The sequence below is a fragment of the Podarcis tiliguerta genome (assembly GCF_965153285.1).
Source record: "Podarcis tiliguerta genome assembly, chromosome: 2".
In the NCBI taxonomy this organism is placed as follows: domain Eukaryota; kingdom Metazoa; phylum Chordata; class Lepidosauria; order Squamata; family Lacertidae; genus Podarcis; species Podarcis tiliguerta.
Genome location: NC_139535.1, coordinates 70,214,164 through 70,237,895, shown reverse-complemented (window position 1 = coordinate 70,237,895; position 23,732 = coordinate 70,214,164). Strand labels below are relative to the sequence as shown.

Here is a 23,732-nt window from a genome sequence, read left to right as displayed (position 1 = left end):
GTGCTTACCCCACCCCCCACCCCTCTGGCATTGTCTGTGATGGACATTCCAGTCTTTAACAATTTAGTGTTAGATTTTTGTATTTAAAATTGATAAGTTTCTCCCCCCCCCCTCTCTCTCTCTCTCTGTGTGTGTGTGTGTAATTTAATTAGAATTAGTATGTGAAGTATGGCATCAGTGCCAAACCCCTAGTCCAGTAGGAAGTCACAGCAAAACTGTCACTTATTTTGGGAGGCTGTCTGCATCCTTTGTTACCAAATGTCACTATACATGCACCACCAATTTTGCAAATAATGAAATGAGGCATCTTGGTTCAAACGGTCCGATTTTCCTTAGCTTGTGAGAATCAATAGCTTTGTTTCAGATGTCAGAAGAACCTTTCCCTGGAAACTTGAAAAATATCAAAGAGGTGTGTGAGGGGGAAAGCATGTACTCAAAACTTGTAAATGGCATGTTAGAGAACAGAATAGACAACCAAGTACATTTAACATTCCCTCAGTAGAATCCTCCCGGGTGTTGGCAATGACATCTCAGTAGTGTTACGTAGTGGTTGGAGGAGCCTTCCTAAAAATAGTGCCCTGCAGTATATATCGGGCTACAGTTTCCACCATCCATTTTATCTATGACGATGTAATACAAATCATGAAACAAATGAATAATGAGCCAAGCCATGGTAGTAGCCCCATATGAGACCATGAATCTCTCTCTCTCTCTCTCTCTCTCTCTCTCTCTCTCTCTCTCTCTCTCTCTCTGTAGTAAGCAGGATATAGTGAAATTGATGCCGCCACTGCAGCTAGGCCATATTGTGGCAAGCACATGCATGTCTTTGTGTAAATTCAGGAGAATTTTTACCTCAGTGACTTGTTCCAAACAAGTCAAACATCCCTAAAAATAGGACATCCAGCTAATAGATCTCAAGAACCTGGATAAACTATTTGAAGTTTGCATAGTAAGATTTGTATTAAGTCCTTTCCCCCTATATGGCAGCTTGAGGTAAAATGGGGCGGGTCAGGAATGCTGCTGGACTGCAAAATGGGTTTTTCAGGTTAATTATAATGCCCTGCTGATCAAATTACATGAAGCACTAAGGCAGAGGCAGGGAACCTCACCCCTCCCCAGGCCACACCCCTCACTGGCTCTGCATTTTTGCCCAGCCAGAATATGTCCTTGACTTCTGACAAAGAGGCATGGGTGTAACACAAGCTAGCTTACCATTCAAAGCTAAAATGTGTGGTCACTGTGCCACTCACCTCTGCTTCTGCCTCTGCCCCCCATCAGCAGGCAGAGTTTCCCTTAGACTTAGCAACATCTTCCATCTTTGTGCTAAGGGGTTCTCTTTTACTTTCCTAGTGAACGAGGGCTGGTCTTAAGGCAAAAAGCAAGATATCCCCATCCCCTGCCATGTTATGTTAAAACTTTCTTCAGCACTAACAGTGGGGAATCATCCTCTATCACACTTGAAGGCAGCAGACTGTTTTAGAAAGGGAGCAGGTGATGAAGCACACACGGCGCTGTCCTGCAACACCTTGACACTGTTTCCTGCCCCAAAGCATCTGTGGAAGCCAACTCAGCCTGTCTAATGATAGGGCTGGTCCTGCTTCTAACCTCACCCTAGTAATTCATTATCATCATCAACTCATCCTCCTCATAGGGATTCCGCTTTTCTTAGCACCCTCTCACCCTCCCTCTTATAATTCTTAGAGCAGGGAGAGGGAGCCCTTGGCCGTATGTGGCTAGACTTCAACTCCTTTCAGCCCCAGTGAGCATGGCCAGCAGTTATGGATGATGGAAGTTGAAGTCCAGTGATGTTTGAGAGGACCAGTGTTTCCTCGTCACTAGTTTATTCCTGTATTGTTTCATATGCATCCACATTCTGTAATATGGCATATGAGAAGCCACAAATGGGAAGTGATTGTCCTTTGCACGAGGGAACACTGGCAATTCCTCCACTTCCACATTGTTTTTTGGAACCTTTGTGAATTAGTCATAGCTAACATGGGGAAGCATTTCCCCTATGCCTTTTAAAATATTGCCCACATGTCTGGTTTCTGAAAGCCACCTCTGCAGCCCTAAGGAGAGTTTGCTTTCAGTTCACATCTGAAATCCATTCCACTTTGCATCAAATCTATGACAAAGCTGTGCCATCTAGTGGATTTTGCATGTAAGACCCACAAAAAACCCCAATATAATTGTTAGCCACAAAATTTTAATTTTTTTCTTCACAAAGACCTAGAGTGCCTTCTGTTCATGTAAGCAAAACTGTCAAAGCAAGGCTGACTGAGTAGACTCAAGGAGAGTTCAGTATGTCCTGAAATGGTAATAACAAAATTAAAAAATTCCTTCCAGTAGCACTTTAGAGACCAACTAAGTTTGTTATTGGTATGAGCTTTCATGTGCATTTTTAAATTTTGTTTAGACTACAGCAGACCAACACGGCTACCTACTTGTAACTGAAGTGGTCATGTATGATAACTAAAACTGCGTGTCCAGCCCAAAATTCAGACCCAAAATCCATTTACTGCAAGCACAGTAAATGGGTAGTGAGCCAGACAGACACTTATCCAAGGACTCAAACTAAACTAAAAAGAGGTGGCGGGGGTGACTTCAAAGCAAACCACACTCTGCACTGATGCTTCTACTCAATATAAATTATCCTCACCTTGCTAATTTGGTTATGTAAAGTTGTCAGCTCCCAGGTGTTACTTCCACAAAAATACATACAATTGTGTGGGCATCTTCCATGCTGCCTTGGTCATCCTGTACCTTACTGTAAGGCCACCATACCATCTGCTACCGTCCAAATATAATCTCAGCATACAAGCAGGGTTATGTGGGAGAAGTTGGTCCTTCCTGTATCCAGGTCACAAGTGGTGGAAACCATTTCCTTGTCTTTTATTAATCCTTACATGTAGCCAGTGTTTTTTTTTCTAGGGGGATGCAGGGGTACGTGTACCCCTAAACATTTTGTGAATCTAACGGGAGAAGAAACTTTTAAAAATTAGTTTCTTCTCTAGCATGGTGAATCGTCAGTTCCATTGCTACCCCCAATGGTGGCCTCATTTCCTGTCACAGTGTTTCCGGAGTCTCAGATGAAAGCGAGTGTTTAATGCTTGAAGCCAGGAGTTGGAATCTAGCACGGTGATTGGTCGGTTTTGTTGTTACCACCTCTGATGGCGGCTTAATTTCCTTTCCTGGTGTTTCCTGAGTCTCAGATGGAAGCGAGCTTTTAGTGTGTGAAGTAGTGTGGAATGTGGATGTGTGGTGTTTTACTGATGAAAGTTTGGCCTCATTGTGGAAGTTACTGTGAGCTGTCAGCTGTGTAATATGAGGTAATGCATGTTCTTAGTACTTTTGTCCATTTACTGTATTTATTTTTCTCGATTTGAACTATAAAATGGTGATTTTCTTGAGTCAAAATGAGAGTACAGTGGTACCTCGCGTTAAGAACTTAATTCTTTCTGGAGGTCTGTTCTTAACCTGAAACTGTCCTTAACCTGAGGTACCACTTTAGCTAAGGGGGCTCTTGCTGCCGCCATCACGCGATTTCTGTTCTTATCCTGAAGCAAAGTTCTTAACCTGAGGTACTATTTCTGGGTTAGCAGTCTGTAACCTGAAGCGTCTGTAACCTGAGGTACCACTGTACCCCTAAACATTTTTTTATTTTAAAAAAGCACTGCATGTAGCCCATGAGTTAGGTCGCCATTGCTTCCATTTTACAGATAAGCAAATCCAGGAGTTGGATGCAGCAAGGGAGGTTGGCTCAAGGAAACATGCAGTTGCATACAGAGATTTTCTATGGACACAGATAGACAGTGTTCATTCAGGTCCCATTGAATTGTCTGGATGTAGCTGTCAATGCGAATGAGTATACTTGCTGTATGTGGCTGGAGCCAGTGATATGGCAAAGGCCACCAACGTCTCATAAGGATGAACAGAGACTGGAACACAGGCTGCCAATGTGAAAAACAGCAATACCCAGCTGTCAACCCAACAAACTGCACACTGCATATGTCAGGCAGACACTATTTTGGCTAACAATGTAGTTGCATGATCAGCCATGCCAGTTAAGAAAAGTACTGATGCTTCAAATATTACATGTGCTGAGGTAGTTTAATATTTGCAGGTGGAAGCTGTCCCCTGCTCTTCTTTTGCTCAGATGGCATTGCAATAGCCTTTGGTATCAGATGCATTTAGCCCTGACAGATGGAAGCTTTCAAAATAGACACAAATCCTCATGGGAGTATTCCATAATGATTGCATTGCTAAGCCTGAGGAAGGCAGGCCAAGTCTGCAGCAGACTAGGTCAGGCCCAGCACTACCACACAGCATGTTTGGGGCAAATACTGGGGACCACAGCAGAGTATTACTTGTGAGTGGATCCATGCTGGTGGTTATACCTGTAGGAGGATATTGCTGCAGAGTATTTCATTGTATTTTGTGTGGTTTTCAGCTTGTGCGTTTGGAGAAGTAAGTTTCCATTGTTGTGATGTAACCAAGGAAGTCAGTGGGAGTGGGACGACATCTGTCAATCTGTTTTGGGGGATTCTCTCAAGCCTCCTAAGCAGATTGAGGGAAGGTGTGGAGAGAGAAGTAGGAAGGGGAAATGGCTAGGCTCAAACGGAGGTGGTAGCTACTCATAAAAAAACCATTCACTGTAAAAACAAAGAAACCTACCATCTGCAATCAGAGCGGTGTGTTTGTTTTTGGTGGCAGGAGAGAAATAGGAATAAACACATTGGCACCATTCTTGAAGAAAGTAGCTAAATCAACAAATCAGCAAGCCAGGTTGACACCTGGGAATATGATTCATGTTCTCACAAGCTCACTGATACTCCTACCACCTACACATCTTTAGTATCAGGCAAACTATGGCACAGAAAAAATGAGCAGGAGGTAGTGCTGCTGAGGCTTTCTAAGAGGAAATGAATTATATATGCACTAATGTGCTGCAATGAGAATAATGCTCCTTGTCACTTTAAAAAGTGGCCCATTTGTAATACCAGCTGGGGAACAGTGAGTGAATAATAAGCAGACAACCCACTTCACTGTCTTCCTTGGATCAGAAAGCAAAAAGAATAATCTTTTCCTTCCTGCTTACCCGCACAGGTGGGAAAAGCAGTGCAACATGGTCAGCCTTATTAAAATAATGGCTACGCACATGTCCATTTCATTTTCTACCCATTTGTTTTTCTACATGATACCAAATGTAAGCTTTTAGTAAGATTGAACTGGCTTGAGAATATTAAATAGGGCAAATATAGCAGCAGCAGCAACTGGGCTTTGTTCTCCACACAGGACAAGTATTTGAGGTTTTGGTTTTCAACCATCATAATTTCTAGGATATCCGACACTAAATTTGTGGACAGTGATGTAGCATCAAATACAAAGGCCCATTAACCCTCATTGATCATTAAATGGTAAAAAGTACATCCTACTAACTTGTTGGCATCCTGTACCTATAGTTTTGGATGCCACACTTTAAGAAGTATATAAACTAACTGGAACAGGTTCCAAAGAGGGCAGTAAAGGTGATCAGCAGTATGGAAAACAAGTCCTATGATGAAAAGTTGAAGGAAATGGGCATGTTCAGCCAGGAGGAAAGAAAAGTGAGATGGGACTCTCCAAATAGGAGAAGGTCTGTCACATAGAAGAGGCAAGGACTTGCTTTCAACTTCCCCAGAAGACAGGCCTAGATATAATGCTCTTAAATTAAAGGTAAAGGGTAAAGGGACCCCTGACCATTAGGTCCAGTCATGGCTGACTCTGGGATTGCAGCGCTCATCTCGCTTTATTGGCCAGGGAGCCAGCATAGAAGCTTCCAGGTCATGTGGCCAGCATGACTAAGCCGCTTCTGGCGAACCAGAGCAGCACACGGAAACGCTGTTTACCTTCCCACTGGAGCAGTACCTATTTATCTACTTGCACTTTGACGTGCTTTCCAACTGCTAGGTTGGCAGGAGCAGGGACTGAACAAAGGGAGCTCACCCCGTCACGGGGATTTCAACCGCCAACCTTCTGATTGGCAAGTCCTAGGCTCTATGGTTTAACCCACAGTGCCACCCGCGTCCGGGTCTTAAATTATGGGAGGATAAATTTCTGTTGAACTTTAGTAGAATGTTGATTCTTAGCAAAGTGTGGTGGTTAGTGTGTGTGACTTGGCTCTGGAGAGACCAGGGTTCAAATGCCAACTCAGCCATGAAACTCACTGGATGACTGTGCACCAGGCACTGTTTCTCAGCTGAATCTGCCTCATCAGGTCGTTGTGAGGATAAGATGCAGAGCGAGAAAAATCAGTATCCTGTGAAATGATCTAAAATAATATAAATGGAGGCAATATGGCGCGGGCCATGGCACAGCAGAATTCCTGAAGGCAGCCAGCATTAACTGCGCTGCCTGGCAGGCTCCCGGGCCACCAGGATTGCTGCCGCTAACGCCGTCACCGGGTCGAACTGGGGGCACCCAGCAGGTCAACCGGGGGAGCCGCCAAACACTCCCTTAGCCATCCTCATTGAGCCAGGGCTGAGAACACCCGCCCATCAGCCGGTGGAGCTCTGGGGCCTGGAGGCCTAAGGAGCCAGCAGAAAAAGAAGAAAAAAGGAGAAAGGAGCCCCAGCCTCCCCAGCTTACTGTCCTCGCTGCTGCTGCTGCCGATGACACAAAGGGAGAAGAAAAACCACGCAGTCAAGCCCAGGCCCAACCTAAGCCTACCTCCACAGAGGCTAATGTGCCTAGAGCAGGCTGGGACCCCGAGGGAAACAGAACAACAGAGGACTCCCCGCAAGAAAAGAGAACGCAGCTTAACACCATCTAAAAAACCCTATTTTTATTTGTTAGGTTCCCCACCCCCAGTATTTTTCATTTTTTCCAATTTAAAAAACAAAACAAAAACAAAACACGTCCCCCCCCCATTTTTAAATATTTTCCTTTTTAGGGGGGGGCACTGCTGCTGCAGCCACTTTTTACTCATATTTTTACTTTTTAAATCCCAATTCCCTCCCCCCCTTTCTTTAAAAAAATAAATTAATAAATAAATCTCTTTTTTCCCCTTCTCCTTAAAATAATATAAAGGTAAGTTTTTTATTTTAAAAAAAACCCAGTAAAAGAGCATGGAATATACCCACGTCAAATGTTTATCAAAGCATTGAGAGAGTCTGTGCAGTGACACCATCCTGTCATTAACTCCCAGAACTGCAAAGGCAATTTTCTATGAAGCTTGCACCTGTAGCACCTGGAGTGGAGCTTTTTGAGTTCTACATATTTTTGGCATGGTTGCAGAATTATTTTAGCCAATGGCCCAAGTTCAAATTAGCATCGAAATCAGAAAACCATTCAGTCCTGCTGTTTACGCTAATAAATGTCCAGAGATTAGCTGCACATTATCGTTTGTAAAAATAATAATAATAGTAATAAAAGGAATCGGGCACAGCATTTTTGAGTTTTACATCATTTAGGGAAGAATCACTTTAATTACTCCATGGGGCTGCTACACAGGTTATTAGACTTGCTAATAAGCAGCAGGCTACGTGCTCCCACCGGGGGACTGTCAATCAAAGCCGTCGCAGGTATATAGCAATGAGAGGGTCTGGCTAGAACCACATGTACTGTATCAAGGCTTTTCGCAGAGGTTTTGTATTACTTACAGAATGGTAGATTTTCCTCACCCACAGAGGGCTTAAAGGAGACAGAACGGCGCAAGGAGGATTTACCTCCCATTGGCGTGCATCATCAACAATAACAGAGGCTTTGGTGGACAGAATCTGCCTTCAGCACCATGAACAATTCCCTGGCTTTACCAATCCATTATGCAGGAGGCTATGAGCCCCAGGATTCCAAGGAGTGGAAGGTGGTGATCCCAGCCTTCTTGGGGGTGATCTGCCTGGCTGGCTTTGCAGGGAATGTGTGTGTCATTGGGATCCTACTGTACAACTCCAAGAAAGGGAAGCCGTCCATGATCCACTCCTTGATCCTCAACCTCAGCCTGGCAGACCTGCTCCTCGTCCTCTTTGTTGTGCCCTTCAGGGCAGCGGCTTACTCCAGAGGAGCCTGGTACCTGGGGTGGTTTCTTTGCAAAACCTCCGACTGGTTCCGACATGCTTGCATGACAGCCAAGAGCTTGACCATCGCTGTGGTTGCCAAGACTTGCTTCATGTATGCAAATAACCCGGCTAAGCAGGTGAGCATCAAATGGCACACCATCTGCGTTGTGCTGCTGGCGATTTGGCTGCTGGCCTTGGGAATCCCGCTGCCTTTGTGGTTCTTCAGCAGCCTCTGGGAGCCAGAGGTAGGCTCTGCTTTGTGCATCGTGATCATTCCAGCCCACGCTCACGAGTTTATGTCAGCCTTTGTCAAGCTTTATCCCCTGCTGGTCTTTTGCACCCCCCTCACTTTTGCTTTCTTTTATTTCTGGAGAGCTTATGGCAGATGCCAGCGGAGGGGGACCAAGACTCAGAACCTGAGGAACCAGATCAGATCCAGGTGCCTGACTATGATGCTTCTGAGTGTTACTGTCACCTCTGCCTTGATGTGGCTTCCTGACTGGATATCTTGGCTGTGGGTCTGGCACCTGAAGAAGGGTGGGCCTGCTCCCCCACAAGGATTCATGGCCACTACCCAGGTCCTGATGTTTGCCATCTCTTCGGCCAACCCTCTCATCTTTGTACTGATGTCAGAAGAGTTCAGGGAGGGTTTCAAAGGCTTGTGGAAAAGGCTTACGCTGAAGAAACCTCTCCCTGCCCCAGAAGATCAGGAGGAAACAGTGGTTGACAACACGGAGGAAGCCCCAGATTCTGTTCCTTCTCCAGAGGTAGTGACTCCTGATGAAGAAAAAGAGCCCCCCTCCATCCCTCAAACCTCAGAAAGCATGGAAATCAAGAAGGAGATGCCCATTTTGCCAGATGTTGAACAATTCTGGCACGACAGGGAAGCAGTCCCTGATGCTCAAGACAATGACCCTATTCCTTGGGAACATGAAGGGCAAGAGACAGTCGGTTGTGATCAACAGAACTGAAGATAGAAAGCTGATATATATAATCATAATTTTGTTGCTTACTTGGAGTAATGCTGAACTGGGTATACTACTTTAGTTTTACACCTTTGCATGTGTGCTTGGGACTTATCGACGTCTTCAGAATTAATGTAATGAACAAATGCAACTGTCAGTTAATTATTCCAGTTATTCTGCTTTGAGATTTTTATTTCTCATTTTACTTAAAATGCATGTCTTGTACTTTCAGATGGTGATTTAAGTTAAAATTTCAGGAAGGAAAAAATAGTAATTTGGTTACATTTGCAAAGTAGTTTTGCATCAAGAAGTGAGCTGAAATTGCATGAGATGACTATAAAACAGAAGGGCTTTGTGCTTATTTATAATACATACTCTGTATATAGGTTTTGTAGGCACGCTTTGGGGTGAACAATTATGGCTTTGAACAGGTTTTGACCAATTCAAAAAGAAGGGCAGAGCAAAAGGTGTAATTTGGTTTTAACTAATGAAGCAGTATGCATGACAGGTTCTCTCATTATTACACTTAATATGTATTAAACATGCTCAAAGAAAATGTGGCTCATGTTTTTCTGCTAACCGATCAGCCTTCTTAATGGGCTTGCCACTTCACACGAATAACAGAAATTAGCTTTATAGTATAAGTATAGTGTTCCAAACCAGGTGTGTAGAAATCTTCCATTCCACTGTATAGTCATTTAGCAATTAATATAACATTTGTATTTGGCAGCAAGGCAAGTTTTGAACAAGAGCCACTTACATCAAATGCACCAGGACCTTATTATGCAACCGGTATATATTTTTTTTCCAAAGCTACATCATTTATATATTACTTTATCTCTCAATTGTAGATACAGTTGCATGTTTCATCTTCATATGAGGACTCACTCACTCTCATTTAAAATACTGTTTTTGAAAAGAGCAAGTGAGTTACTGATTGAGTTCTATCATCAGGTGTGGCTCATATCCACAGTTCTGGAAATACAACTTTTGTATATGTAGGACAGGATTAGTCTTATTTCAGTGCAAGGCAACATGCATTATCCATCACATAGCAATACTGTTCACAACTGCTGAAGCACATTTGTATATGAAAGGAAAAACTGACTCCAGCAAACTAGCTTTTAAAACGTAAGTGCTATTCATCCTTATAGATTTTCTGAGTGCTTAAAGGTGGAACTGTACATACATACATAAAAAGTTCAGGGGATTAAAGTTACAGTTCAGATCTTGCAGCTATTCGATTCCGATGTATTGATGACATTTTAATTGGTACACATCCCTCTGAAACGAACAGGGACACAACAACTGTTCCTGGGAACATTTTAAATGCATAGAACTGTTAACAGGGCTGGCCAAAGACATTTCTGTTACCTCTAGTGGCTACTACACTGTGAGATTCAATGTGTTTGCCTTAGGCTGCATTAATAGAACTGAGGACATTGGGGAGTAACAATGTATATTGTGGATGAAATCCAGTGCTGCCTTTTCTGCTTGCAGAACAAATGTTGATCCAGTGGAGAGGGTCTTTTACCATACAACGAAAAATAATTTTCACCCTTTCCTCCTGCGTCCTCCTGCAAGTCTGTTCAGGAAGTTGGCAGATTCTCCAGAAAAGTGTTAGGTGGCAAAGCAGGCTGAGTGGGAAGTGGTAGAAATCACCTCCCCTTTTTACATTAGCAGATTATTCCACTGGATCAAAATCTGGAACAGCAACACTGCATTTTGCCAAATATGAGTTGTGCTTCTGTGACATTGCAAAATATCCTGAGATGCAGCTCTTGGATCACGTGCTACTGTATTTTTGCTTGTAAAAAAAATGCCGACCCAATCAACTACTTAGATTATGTGTGGTTAAACATGTCAGTTTCAATAAACTTCCAAGTCATTTGGGTATCCGTAAGTGCATGTATTTTCACTTGGTTGTGTACAGAGCATTGTATCTTTCATCAGTACGCTTAGTGTGATTGCAACTGCATTGGCTACTGTTTGTGCAATAAGACGTGGGTGTGCAGATTGCTCCTGCTGCACCAGGCTCACCTTATTCAGGTAGTAAACTACAGTATTTTATGCTCTATAAGACTAACTTTTTCCCTCCTAAAAAGTAAGGGGAAATGTGTGTGCATCTTATGGAGTGAATGCAGGCTGCACAGCTATCCCAGAAGCCAGAACAGCAAGAGGGATCGCTGCTTTCACTGTGCAGCGATCCCTCTTGCTGTTCTGGCTTCTGAGATTCAGAATATTTTTTTTCTTGTTTTCCTCCTCCCAAAACTAGGAGCGTCTTGTGGTCTGGTGCGTCTTATAGAGCGAAAAATACGGTATATTTGATGCAACCACAAACCTCCTCAGCAGACAAGTTTATAAAGACAAGTCTTTACCAAAGACATGGCTTATATTGCGTACCTTACCAGCACCGTAGAAATAGACACAAAATTAAAATGTACTACAAAACTGAAAAGCAATACTAGTATAATACGTTGCATCTGTAGGATGTCTCTGGAATTATACAGGAGAAATATTCCACCAGTCATATGTTGATCCGAGTTCTTTCATTGAAATGGTCTGCAAGCAATAGGGGGTGGGGGTGTTTGTAAATGCATATACAACCTATGACAACACCATAATTTTCCATTCATGGCAAGTATCATAAATGATCCGGCAACTCTAAAGAGAAAACAGCCCTGCAGAACTTGCTTTACTTTCATTAGTGAGGAAATGTGCACATACTTATTATGCATTTTTAAAAGAAGCATTTGCGGCTAAAGTGCTCTGTGGTACTTAAGAAATAAAAGCTATACTTTATTTTTACCTTGAAATTCAACAAAATATAGATGCTGTTAGTATCTTATTCAGCACTAAGGCTATTTACTCCCACACCCCTCCCCCCAAAGCACTGGAATTGGACAGTCAAATCTAGCTGGACAGTAATCATTCCCTCTGATTTCAAGCTAGACCTGTCAATCACAAGAGCTTCCCCATTTCTCTTGGTGCTTTACCTTTTTCTCAAACCACCCTGCCATTTTTGTTTTAAGGTAAGCTTTAGAGACATGTTCTCTACAGCATTTGTTGGGCGTTCAAATCACCAAACTTTGGGGGTGGGATTCTTGTCTTGAGGCATCTCATACATACTGCTTCACCTTGGACAAGCCCAGAATCCCTCTAAAGCAATTTACATTAGCTTGGGAATCCTCTGAATCCACTACAAACCCTTAGCAAACACTATCCTTTGATATAATCCCTCAAAAAGTAAAAAATGACCCCCCCCCCCATTATGATGCCCATGCTCTGGCATTTTGACTACTTTAAACATGTAGGCGATTTTTCAAAAAAAAAAATCCCATGCCTATTTGTATGATTTCCATATTGCCTGACTCATCAAATAAACAGGATGTGATCCTATGATTGCTGTGGAAGTCCAGGAATGTTAGCCCTCATAAGTCTTCCCACTGTGGGTGTGGCAACATCTGCCATCAAATTATGCCAGCCTTGGAACTAATATACTTACTTTCCTTCCCACTGCGCAAGAAAACCTGGAAATGAAATAAGAAGGAAAAAAGCACCTACCTATCTAAAAAGGGGAAGAGGGAATAGAAAAATGTGCCACCATCTTATACCCTGCTAGGGCTATGGATATGGTATTTCCTTTGCTTCAGATTCTCCCTCCTCCACTCTGCCCAAATGTAATGAGCCATTTACTAAGCATGTACAATCCATATATAAAAAGGGTTGGTTTATTGTCGTTCAAATACGTAAACTGAACAATCCCAACATTTCAAAATTAAACTTTAGAAACACAAGTTTAACATTCAAAACAGGAATATAGTTTACAAGAAATACCCAGAAGGGAACTTCATATTCTAATCCAGAAGTTGGTAGAGATCACTTTATGGTAAATAAAAGTGTATTTGTACAACCGTGCTATCCTGGGGAACACACTTTTTCCTGTGCATTTCCAATTTACAGCAAAAACATTACCAGACTACTGGGCAAAGCAACTTGATTGTGCCTACTGGGGAGGACAAGGAGAGGGGGGAATCAAAGCAGGCCTGTGAACAAGATCAAATGGTGTTTATTCAATTTGGTCACTGCAAGGCTCATTCTCCTCTCATGCTGGATCTGACGTTAATGGGGTTAGTCCTGATTTATATACAGGAAAGGCCACGCATGAGTAGAGAATTAGGCCCTATATTTTCAGGTTCATGAAGGGGCATAATCTTACTGCGGTCTTCAGCAGTCAATAGTTTAATCATAAGAATGCCTGACCTTGGCTCTCCCATTAGGATATCTGCGGTATCTTTTGCCGTTCTTAACTTCAAACCACAAATATCAATCATCCCAAGGCTTTCACATGTAACGCTGCCAAGAACGCTTCAAAATGCTACCAACATTCACACCTTGTACACAGATATCGCATTGTTCTAGGACCTAAAAATCACTGGAAATAGCTGCATGGTTAGAATATTTGTCAGTCATGCGACAAAGAGAAAAAGCATCGATAATGCAAATGTTCTCTCTGCATAGAGACTGCTTTATGTTCACAAATGTTGCTTTTCTCTCTGCTCCTTGGATGGTTTTTGCAATAGGTTCATGGTAATGTATACGATTAAACCTGACAGATGGCTCATGCAATCTTCTTGACTTAACAGATATTCTTGTTCAAGAGTATGTCACAATTATTTTGTTGTTCGTCTTGTAGGCTCTGAAGCTGTGGGAGGAGGCGGGGGACCTCTGCGATCTAAGTCATCTACATAGGACACAATGAGTTTGCGTCTCTCCTCCGGCACACAGTCAAGTACCAGATAACGTTTGTCATTCTGTAATATCTTTTCGATATCCTTCAGGTGCTGGTCAGATTCCTGGATCAGCTTTTTGGATCTGCAATTAAGTGTAAGGGTCATCATTACCATTGGATGGCTGGGTGCACCGCAGAAATGAACTGGAATCTTGGTGAAGATGCTAGTGGACAGGTGTCCCAGTAACAATTCCACCCACCAAAATCAATCTCTCTTGACATTGCAATCAGGTAGGCCAAATGCTCAAAAGGACACAGAGACTGGGCTATCCTCTCACCTATAAGGTTGCCCCTTCAGGTCAGGGGTGAGGCAAAATGGCAGGGATGTGTGAATGTAAAAAATCTTGCACTGCCACTGCCTGTGCTGTATCTGTTCTGCAGGTAAACAGAAGACTTCAGTCTCAAGGGCTGCCAGTACCTTTTAAAATCAGCACTAATTAAACTATAAAAATGTAAAATAAGAAAAATGAGCACATTTCAAATTAAACACTGCAGTTGAAGAACACCTGTAGAAAATGGATGCCAATATCCCAGTTGTACATTCATTTGAGATAGTGCTTTATTTCAATGACAACAATAGCAATAATCAAGTATAAGAGAATAAGCCTGAGTGGGGAGCTCATGCCATCAGTTTTTGAATAAAGCTCCACTGGCCTACAAGAACTGTTGTTGCCAGTCCTTTCTTCATCTTCCTGGGGCTACTTAAAGAACCAAGAAGGAAAGGAATAAGAGAATTCCAGCCTACAAAGCTAAGCTCCTCAAGTAGAGATCAGCAGAGATCACTAACAGCTGGAGGTAAATCTGCTATTTTGTTAGTTAACATTTCTGAAACTGCACTGAACACTTTAGCATACAGGTGGTATATAAACAACGTAAATTGTTAAATAGATACTCTGCAAAAGGACTAACTAAAAAGAAAAGTACACAACCTATTGGGGTCAAATTATCCTTAGTAAATGGATAGAATTATCCATGGGTAGGGACTGCTGTTAACTAAACAATCAGTGGCTTGGAGCAGAAAGAGTGCTTTCTCATCAGCTCTCTCACAGGGGCTAGAATAGCCTTTGCCAACCTGATACCCTCCAAATGATTTGGATGACAGTTTGTCGCATCTCCAGCCAACATGCTGGTAGGATGCTGCGAGCATGGCTGTTGGCTGGGGTTGATGAGAGCAGTAGTCCTAAACATCTGGAAGACACCAGGTTGGCAGAGGCCAACTGAGCTCAGCAACTCTTCATAATGCAGCAGCACAATGTAGAAGGAGTTGTGCTACACTGTAAGAAATAGTGAATGATAATAATACAGGTTGTAGTATATAAACATTGTGGATCACAAAATGGTTTTGAGGAAGAGCTTGCACAAAACGAGAGGTACTCTTCTGGACTTGGGGCAACTTTCTTCATGCAACACTCTTCTGCTAGGTAAGAAACAACCCTTATGGGAGTGGAAGAACAGCTCTGTATCCAACCCAATCTGTTCACACCGCTAAGTAAAAATTCAGAACTAGGGTTTTCTGGAGCAGGCCACATATTTTATAAAATATACATCTCTAAATATTTGTGTACATAAAAATTAGCTTGGCACAGATACTCAATTTGAACAGCATCATCCCAGAAATCCAAATCCATGATTTAGAATACTTTCAAATTCATGGAAAGAACTGATGGCAATCCATTTTTTCCCTGTTTAAAAAACTGCTAAAGCTAACCAGATATTCAACATAAATATTAAAAGGTTGAAGAACCATCTCTGTGTTGCTTTTGAATACACACCTGTATGTTATAAATTTGGTCTCTTTCAAAAGCGTTCTGAAATCCGCTTTGGCTGTAATATATTTGTCTCTGATGTACTCTTCAAACTCTCTTTGCTTTTTCTGCATGAAAAGAAAGAAGGAAATTTGGACATTGCATCTCCATTACAACATAGATCTCCTAATGTCTGTTAGGGGCTGCTGAACAAAATATATGAGGGAGGAAATTACTGTTGGTTTTAACATCACATGGCTATTCTAGAATGACCACTGAAAGGCTTCTTACCCTGTCACTGGAGGAGAATTTAATACACCTGGGATCTTCTTTAATTATTTTCTTTACTTCTTTCCATGTTGATGTTAAGGTAATCTTTTGAAATAGAAAAATAGAAATATTACAGGCTGGGGTAAGAAATTCAAACATGCAATACTAAGCTGCAATTTTTGCAAAGGATGGTTTCTGACTTAACATGTGATAACCATAATCAGAGAAAAGCACCCAAAAGTAGAAGAGGCTGCTACAAAGAAGCAAAAGACCTTCTATTCAGCAGATGTCCAGGGGGAAGGATTCACTCTCTCACAAACAGCCTATACTACTGCTGCACAACACAGGAAGTGGGATGCCCTTTAATTGTGCTCAAATGTTAAGTGAGGGGAAGGAGATAAAAAGGTGCTGACTGACAGTTTTGGTCTACTGTTACACTGTTTTCACTTTTGAACTCAATGCTACTTTTAAACAAGATTTGCAAAATAAAATAAGTTGAGAAACTGAAGTCATTTAAATAGTGAGATGGTTAACTTGGTAGACTATAAATCAATTCATGCTACTAAATTGTTAACATTTATTCATGTAGGATTAAACCTATTCCCTGCCCCACCAATAAACATTTTCATATGTATCTGAGATCTACTACCATCAGACTTTGTCAAAAGGAATCAGATAAATGTTTGCAAATCTCTCTCCACCCGCTCAACATGGCTCAGATCTAGAAACAGGGGCACAACGTAATGGTGGGCTTGAACAGACTACTTTTTAATTCAGCAAACACACATTTTGTTCCAAGATTTGCTAGGCAGAAGTCAGTGGAAAATGAAACAACAGTAGAAAATACCAATTTAATCTCAATAATATTTTGTAGTAAGATATAAAACACACATAAAACTATGTTAGAACCCAAGAAAAATTGCAGAGCATCTGCTTACTGAAGAAGTTTCATCTAGAAGTTGCCGAAAATGCTCTTTCTTTTTCTTTGTAAGTGCCTCAATGTGTTCGTTAAATAGTTTTTCCTTCTCTTCTCTTTCCAGAAGGGAGCCAGATTCCCACCGATGATCTTTTCGAAGTGTCCTTCTAGTATCGGACCATGACACATCTGAAGATCGCACCTAATGGAAGGAATAATTTCAATCACTATAGAGCTTGTTAAAATATATACTTCAAAAGCTTTAGTTAATTTGCATTAATATTATTACTATTATTGCTCCATTTATTACTTGCCCTTCACTAGAAAGTCCCTGGATGGGTGACAGGAATATTAAAATACAGCATTAAAAACAGTTTAAAAACAATTACAGTCACAACTAGACCGGGTCGTAAAAATATGTGTCAAGTGTCAAGTGTCCATTACTTTGGTATAAATGCATCTACCAAAGAGGGAGAAATATGTCTGCATTAATGTAAAAATCTTCCCAAGGTGGTCTCTTTTGCTATGTGGGTGCCCCCCCCCCCAAAAAATAAGAAGTATGGATTTTGGCTGTGCGGAAGACAATACTTATACCTACGTGTTTCATGGAAACACTGAGCATTATCCAACTAAGTCATACTCAAGAGTAGCCCCACACACACAAAAGAAAAAAGTAAAGTCAAAAAGAGTATTTGAAAGTAGAAAAACTTAGCTTAAAGAAAGATCAGTGAGAGCTGGGGAAAAACAATCTGATCCATCAGGCAGGAGAGAAAAAAATAAGGAGACTGTTCCTGCCTCGCAGAGTTCTTTGCTCTCCTGCCTCCGTCACATGATGAGGAATAATACCCAACCCATTTGGATCATCAGCAACTGCCTCAAATATAGACGGGCTTAAGTTACTGAATCCCCCTGATTTCAGCAGAGTATAACTAGCAGTGGATATCACACATTACTTTGAACAAATGAGCTGGAGTCCTTGATTTAAAAATACTGACTGGTTATCTATGTAGATACCGGGGGAACAGTGACCCACCCCCCATTATACAAAATGTACAAACATACATACAGCCCCAAATTACTTCAAAGCAAAGAGAAATTAAGATATTGTGGTTTAAAGTATCTCCATGTATTTTCTATATGTTACAGACCATCAATCTCACATTCTCTTTGTTGTTATTATTCATTTTGAGGGAAGCAGGATTGGGTTTTTGCTATGCAACACTCCCTTTCCTTATCACGCTTCCTGTCTTTTGCTACCATTTGCTATTTCTTGGCAGAATTCTGCAAGTGATTTAACAGTCAAACCGTCTTCCTAGGGAACTCTGGAAACTGTAGCTCTGTGAGGGGACTAGGGGTCTCCTATTGACTCTCAACATCCTTAACAAACTGCAGTTCTCAGAATTTTGGGGGGAAGCCATGACTGTTTAAAGGGGGGGGGGGGGAGTCATGACTCTAAAATGGAGATGGAGCCCTAATCATGTTCATTAATTTCTTTGAGTAGCTAAGCAAAACCTAGTTGAATACCACCCAATTATTACACTGGCCAATGGAAAAAAGGGGGAAAGGAAAGATGGATAATTTAGCTCTTCTGAAATCATAGGACTTTAGGGAAGGCATCTATACTCACACCAGTCTCTTATGGGATTAAAATCAACAGGAAACAATTTAATGTGTTCTCTATACATAAGTGCATACCTGACCTTGTTAATTTCAACACACAGGAACCTCACCATATCAGATAGGAGAGCTTTGAAATTCTGGATGGCCTCTTCTCGTTTGTGCTGCTCTCGTTCTCTATCAATCTCCTTTGTCTGTTCAGAGCGAGCTTTCTGAACTTCTCTCTCTCGTTCACGCAAGCTTGCTTCAATGCGAGCCTGTCTTTCCAGTTCTTTTTCTTTTTCAGAATCCACATTCTGAAATGGAAGCCAAAATGCACATTACATTCTGCTTAGACTAGCTACGAATTTTAACACAAATGAACTCAAGAAAAAAACTGATAAAGCAAATTAATGCAGCTAGTTAAAAATCCATTAAACTGCTGCTGCTAGTGTAAGGTTTCAATTAATTTTTTAAAGAATGTTTGTTAACTATAGTTATCACAGCTCTGATGGGCTATAGAAATGAAAGACACTGAGTTGTATCCAACTGGTATCGCTCCATTAATGAAGTGGAATCAAAGCAATTCCTCTTCAGCAGCACCCCACCCCCTCCCATGATATTACAAGGGTTCCTTAATTCTGTACAGCATATGGAGAAAGGGGGGAGAATTCCTAACCATCATCTTAAAATCTGTTATGTGGCTGGAAGGCTCTGCTGGATCAAAGAACCTTTCATCAGTGGAGGGACACCAACCCAACCCACTGCATACTAAAAGATGTGATAAGACTACCTTCAAAATCAGAACCGCTGAGTGAAGAATAAATCAGGGCTAGGATTCAAGTAAGTGCATGACTAGTTCTACGAGTTCAAGCCAACTCTGGTCTTCTACTGGCAAAACATCTCAAGGACTTTCAAAAAGGAGTGGCGAAAGTCCAACATTTCATTGGGCATAGTGAAGTCATTTGGAATACCTAAAACATCCTCAGGGCCACCTTACTCCACTCCCTTCTCCTGCCTCCAAGAATTTGTTAGGAAAATAGGGTGGCTATTGGTCCAAAACTTCCCCTAATCCCTCTATCATCACTGCAGAATCTTATGGACCCTAGGATGGGCTTCCAGATTGTGCTCTTGTTCTTTTTTATATATAATATATATCATGTGTCACCTCAAGAGAGTGTTTTATAAGGCAATATAAATAAGTAAGTAAGAACCCCAATCTGGGACTATGGGGCAATTCCTACCACTGCTAAGAAAACTGATTTATGCTTGTGGGGGGTATTTCAAAGTCTATTGTCAATTGCTTCATCACTGAAATACTACGAACATGGAAACAGCTTCATTAGTAACATACGTACTTTGGCTATTTTTTCAATGTACTGCTTAAAAAGATCCTCCCTTTGTGAAGAGCTATCCACAGCTTTGTAACGAGGGTCAGTCTCTACTTTGTCCTTCACTTTGCTCCAGCGAGACTGACTGTCCAAGTGGTGATTAGATAAGAGTTCAAAGAAGTCCATTTTGATCTATATTTCAAAACATAAGACAAAAGGAAGAAAAAGGGAACAAAAGAAGTCACTTAGACTTCTGAATGCTTGCAGTGTAATTTAGAAATAAAAAGAAGCAGACTCACCGTACAGCATAAACTATTTTAATTTAATAGATTCAAAACTAGATGATTCCATTAGAATATTAAACTTTAAATTTAATCCACTGCCATTTTCAAAGAGAGATTTCATTATATATTAAAACATAATACAGAAGCCTTAAAAATGCAATGTGACTAATTCCTTTAAGGCTACTGCACAGTCATGAGAGTCTTAGGACATTACATAAAGAGGGTGCTTACACATGTCAAAGAGAACCATCTCAATAGTTAGGGCTTGCTTGAGAAGTGCCTACTACAGCAGCTCTAATCTGCTCTTCCACTTAAAAGAGCGTGCATTATATACACAACTGGTATTGCTCCTGCAGAAACTGCACAGGAAACCCAGAATGTAAATATGGGACTAGTCCTCATATTTATTGAAACTGTCTTCTACATGCATGGTAGGGAAACACAAATGTGTAATGTGCAGCGTGGGACATATGTGTTCATTTGTGCAATCCTTCCACCTTAAGGAAGTGTGTGCATGCAGTCTAAGTCCACACCACTTATAACGAGAGCCTGCTTTGATAAGTAGTCCAGAGCTCTAGAACACATGTGTATACTGTACTTTTGGATTCGAGGCATGGTATAATCCACTGAAGATTGTTGGTTCACAGAAGCAATGCTTGGTGGGCTACACCCTTAGATTTCTCATTGCACTTTTAAGTACCAACTCACTGAATTAAGGAATAGAATCATAGAATAAAGTATCAATATCTATATGTGAGCATAACAATGGGCACGTTAATGTTCCAAGGACACCTTCGGTAGCAGCTAGCAATGGATAATGATTTCAAAACTTTGTATGAAGCGCACAATTACGTTTCATACAAAATAGTGAAAAGTTGTCCAAACATAGTTATCTGGCTGAATGCAAGCATAAATCATAATAGCAGAATTCAGTCTACAATGAAATCTTTCATGAAACAATTCTCCCTTCCATATAAACAAGTGTAGCAAAACATAAGCATTATTTTTCTCTTCTTCCTTCCCCCTCTCTCCCAAGTTATTTTTTTCTGTTGGCTTCCCTTGGAAATTCTGGCATTTTCTTAATTTTATGTATGACAGGGATGTCATTGCAGAGCCTTTGGTACTGTCACCTGGATGGGTAAAATCACGTAACTACAAGGCACAGTAGCACATCATAATCTGTTTGGATGAATCAACTTCTCATGTTGTTGTGGCAGTGAAAACCCACCTTTTCAGGAGTTGTGACAGCATCAACAGTGGTTTATGCATGTATGTGGGAGAAGTGGAGTGTCCTCCAGGTGGTGGTGCTGCACAGAGAGGTGGCAAGGCTGGAGCAACTCCAAGTTGGTGGCAGCTCCACAGATGCACTGCCAACCAGAGCTCTCCTGACCTCGTTCCCTCCCAGTTATTCTAGCACTGCCACCAGCACCTCTGCCCCATGCATGGCTGCTAGATAGTAAGAGTACAATTGCTGCAATCACATGGGAAGATGCTTCACACAAACAACTTATGCTCACCCGTAATCAGGCCTCTGACCATTAAGAAACCTTTTACCAGTTATCTTATCTTTGTAAATGGCTAAGCCCTGCCAAGGGGCCAAGTTTATCGCTTTTAGAGCATTCACAGCTTCTTTCTGAGATTAGAGAGATCATAGTTACTTTAGCTCTAGAACGGATATTATTCCATTGTAATCCAGGCTATATTATAAATCTCAATTCCCACCCCCAAAACCCAAATCATGCATGCAAAGGGTGTTACCTGCAACCCCAAGTCTTAATGCATTATAGGACACCAAATCCCAATGACTTAAGTATGATTAACAGTGCACCTTGATGCCTTACCAGCCAATTAAAACTTGCATTCTAGCTTCCTTCAATTATTAATTACTACATAAAAATAATGCTAATGGTCTGTAGATCTCCCTCAACACTTATGTTTGGTTCTTGGCACAGTATTATGCAAGGACAATGAATTTTTTTAAGTCCAAAGGCAAATAAAATCATGAAAAGGCTGCACAATACTGTGTAGAGCAATTTTTCTCTCCACCAATGGCAGATCTATCAGAGTAGTATTTAAGAAGATATTCAGTAATCTTACAGCTATTTTTTAATGGTATTTGTTATTCCAAAGTCGAACTTAAGCACAGCATGCAACTAGTATCAAAATAGAAAGCTTTCTAAGCCAGATATATGAAAACAACACTTACAAAATTAAAAACAGAATGTGTTTCTGTGGAAATCTTTAAAGTAAGGGTCATTGTACAGGCACACCTAATCGATTATTGCTATTTTTCTACTGTACACAAAGCTAATCTTCAAGCCATAATTTAACTGGGATTCGTTTAGAAGGCTTCAGAACCTTACAACACAAAGAAGGTACAGTAACAAACCTGCTTGACATCTACACAGCATGCACCCGTCTCTCTAGAAACCAGCAGCTGCCCTCCTTTTTCCAACTTGAAAGCCAGCATGATCTTACCACCTAGTGCTGCAGGAACATACAGTATTCCAACTAAAGGCAACCCTTCCATGGATTTTTCTACCAAAACCAGCCAATCCATGCTCCTAATATTTTAATATAATTCTAGGGTTTAGGAAACATGCAGGTTTTCTGGTCTCATATGGTGGTGAGAACACCACATTTTACTTGAAAACTGTCACCCTTCAGGAAAAGCAAAGTAGAAAATGAAAAGCGTAAATCCAAGATTATAGATACTAAATCCATAAATGCAGTAACAAAACTGTACCTGTCCCTCTATTCTGGCTTTATTTTATTTAAAAAACAAAAACATGGACATGGTAGCTGGGTGTCGCTGAAGTTTTTCTAGTGAAAAGGAAGGGAGGCAGAATTGTTTAGTTATAAGGTACTGACCTGGCAACTTTCAGCTTAGTTAGACCTTACTGAGTGGGGCTATATAATACACTTCTGAAAGATGAAAATCCTCAGTTTAGTTGATGTGCCTTACATCTCTTCCTTAGTCATATTCTAGTCCTAAGGGAACTTTGCTATCTTCTCTCTTTAATTTCACTAAACAAGTGAACCACAGAGTTGGAAGATGCCAAAACAAACAAAACCCAAATCACTTACTTTAAAGGTTTGTGGGAAATCACAAAATTATAGTATTAAATTAAAGATAGAGAACCTGAAGCCTTACAGATATTGTTTGACTCCAACGCCCATTACCCCCAGCCAGCAATGATAGGAATTGCAGTTCAACAAAATCTAGAGGGCCACAGGTTTCTCTGCCCCTCCATTAAACCTCATTTTGGGAAGAGAAGAACTGGCTGAGAAAGCTTCACTTAACACTTTAAGCATATTTTAAATAAACTTTTATGTTTCTTGTGGAATCCAAAAAGCATGTATGGCTGAAAATACTTTGCTTTTATTTAGGAGGATTTTTCTCCTCTTTTTGCAGTTTACACATTCTGGGTACAACTCTCATCACTTCACAAGGAAAAAACTGAAAAAAATGTAAAGTACCGGAACTGCGGGAGGCTAAAGTCACCACACAGAGATACCAATTCTTTCCTCACTAGGGAATCCCATAATACTTTGCGTGTCAGTGATTGACAGCTGTCAGACTGAACTGATTGACAGGCCGCACAGCACAAAACTGTAAAATCTATCCACTTGTTACAAAACAGAATACATAAAATGGTTACAAGAGGCTTTGGGAGAAAAGAAATAATTAGTTTCAGATGCAAAGATAAACACATTTATTTAACACAAAATCTTGTTTGATGTAACTCATGCAACATAAAAGAATTTACTTATTAACTATTGATTTTGATAATGGC

At 41.1% G+C, this 23,732-nt stretch overlaps 2 protein-coding genes across 19 annotated transcripts in view; one reads left to right on the top strand and one right to left on the bottom strand.

The window, feature by feature from the left end:
• The first annotated feature begins 7,593 nt into the window (after positions 1-7,593).
• GPR151 (G protein-coupled receptor 151) lies at positions 7,594-10,904 on the top strand. The gene has a single exon (XM_083427044.1). The coding sequence runs from the start codon at positions 7,772-7,774 to the stop codon at positions 9,005-9,007; it is 1,236 nt and encodes a 411-aa protein (XP_083283170.1). The 5' UTR covers positions 7,594-7,771; the 3' UTR covers positions 9,008-10,904.
• Positions 10,905-12,716: 1,812 nt separating this feature from the next.
• The window catches only part of TCERG1 (transcription elongation regulator 1), a 35,707-nt gene continuing 24,691 nt past the window's right edge, over positions 12,717-23,732 (bottom strand). For 13 of the 18 annotated variants that reach the window (XM_083429009.1, XM_083429021.1, XM_083429023.1 and 10 more), the window contains 6 exons: positions 19,679-19,843; positions 18,455-18,637; positions 16,747-16,926; positions 15,830-15,913; positions 15,566-15,666; positions 12,717-13,876 (listed from right to left, as the gene is read on the bottom strand). In XM_083429009.1, coding sequence (XP_083285135.1) covers positions 13,675-13,876; positions 15,566-15,666; positions 15,830-15,913; positions 16,747-16,926; positions 18,455-18,637; positions 19,679-19,843 — 915 coding nt within the window. In that variant the 3' untranslated portion in view covers positions 12,717-13,674. Of the gene's footprint in view, positions 13,877-14,071; positions 14,236-15,565; positions 15,667-15,829; positions 15,914-16,746; positions 16,927-18,454; positions 18,638-19,678; positions 19,844-23,732 lie in introns of all 18 variants that reach the window. The other 5 variants (XM_083429010.1, XM_083429016.1, XM_083429018.1 and 2 more) reach the window with 3 other exon arrangements.

Bases quoted from the DNA above. Each gene is read 5' to 3' on its own strand.
- GPR151 (XM_083427044.1), top strand. From the start codon at position 7,772: ATGAACAATTCCCTGGCTTTACCAATCCATTATGCAGGAGGCTATGAG.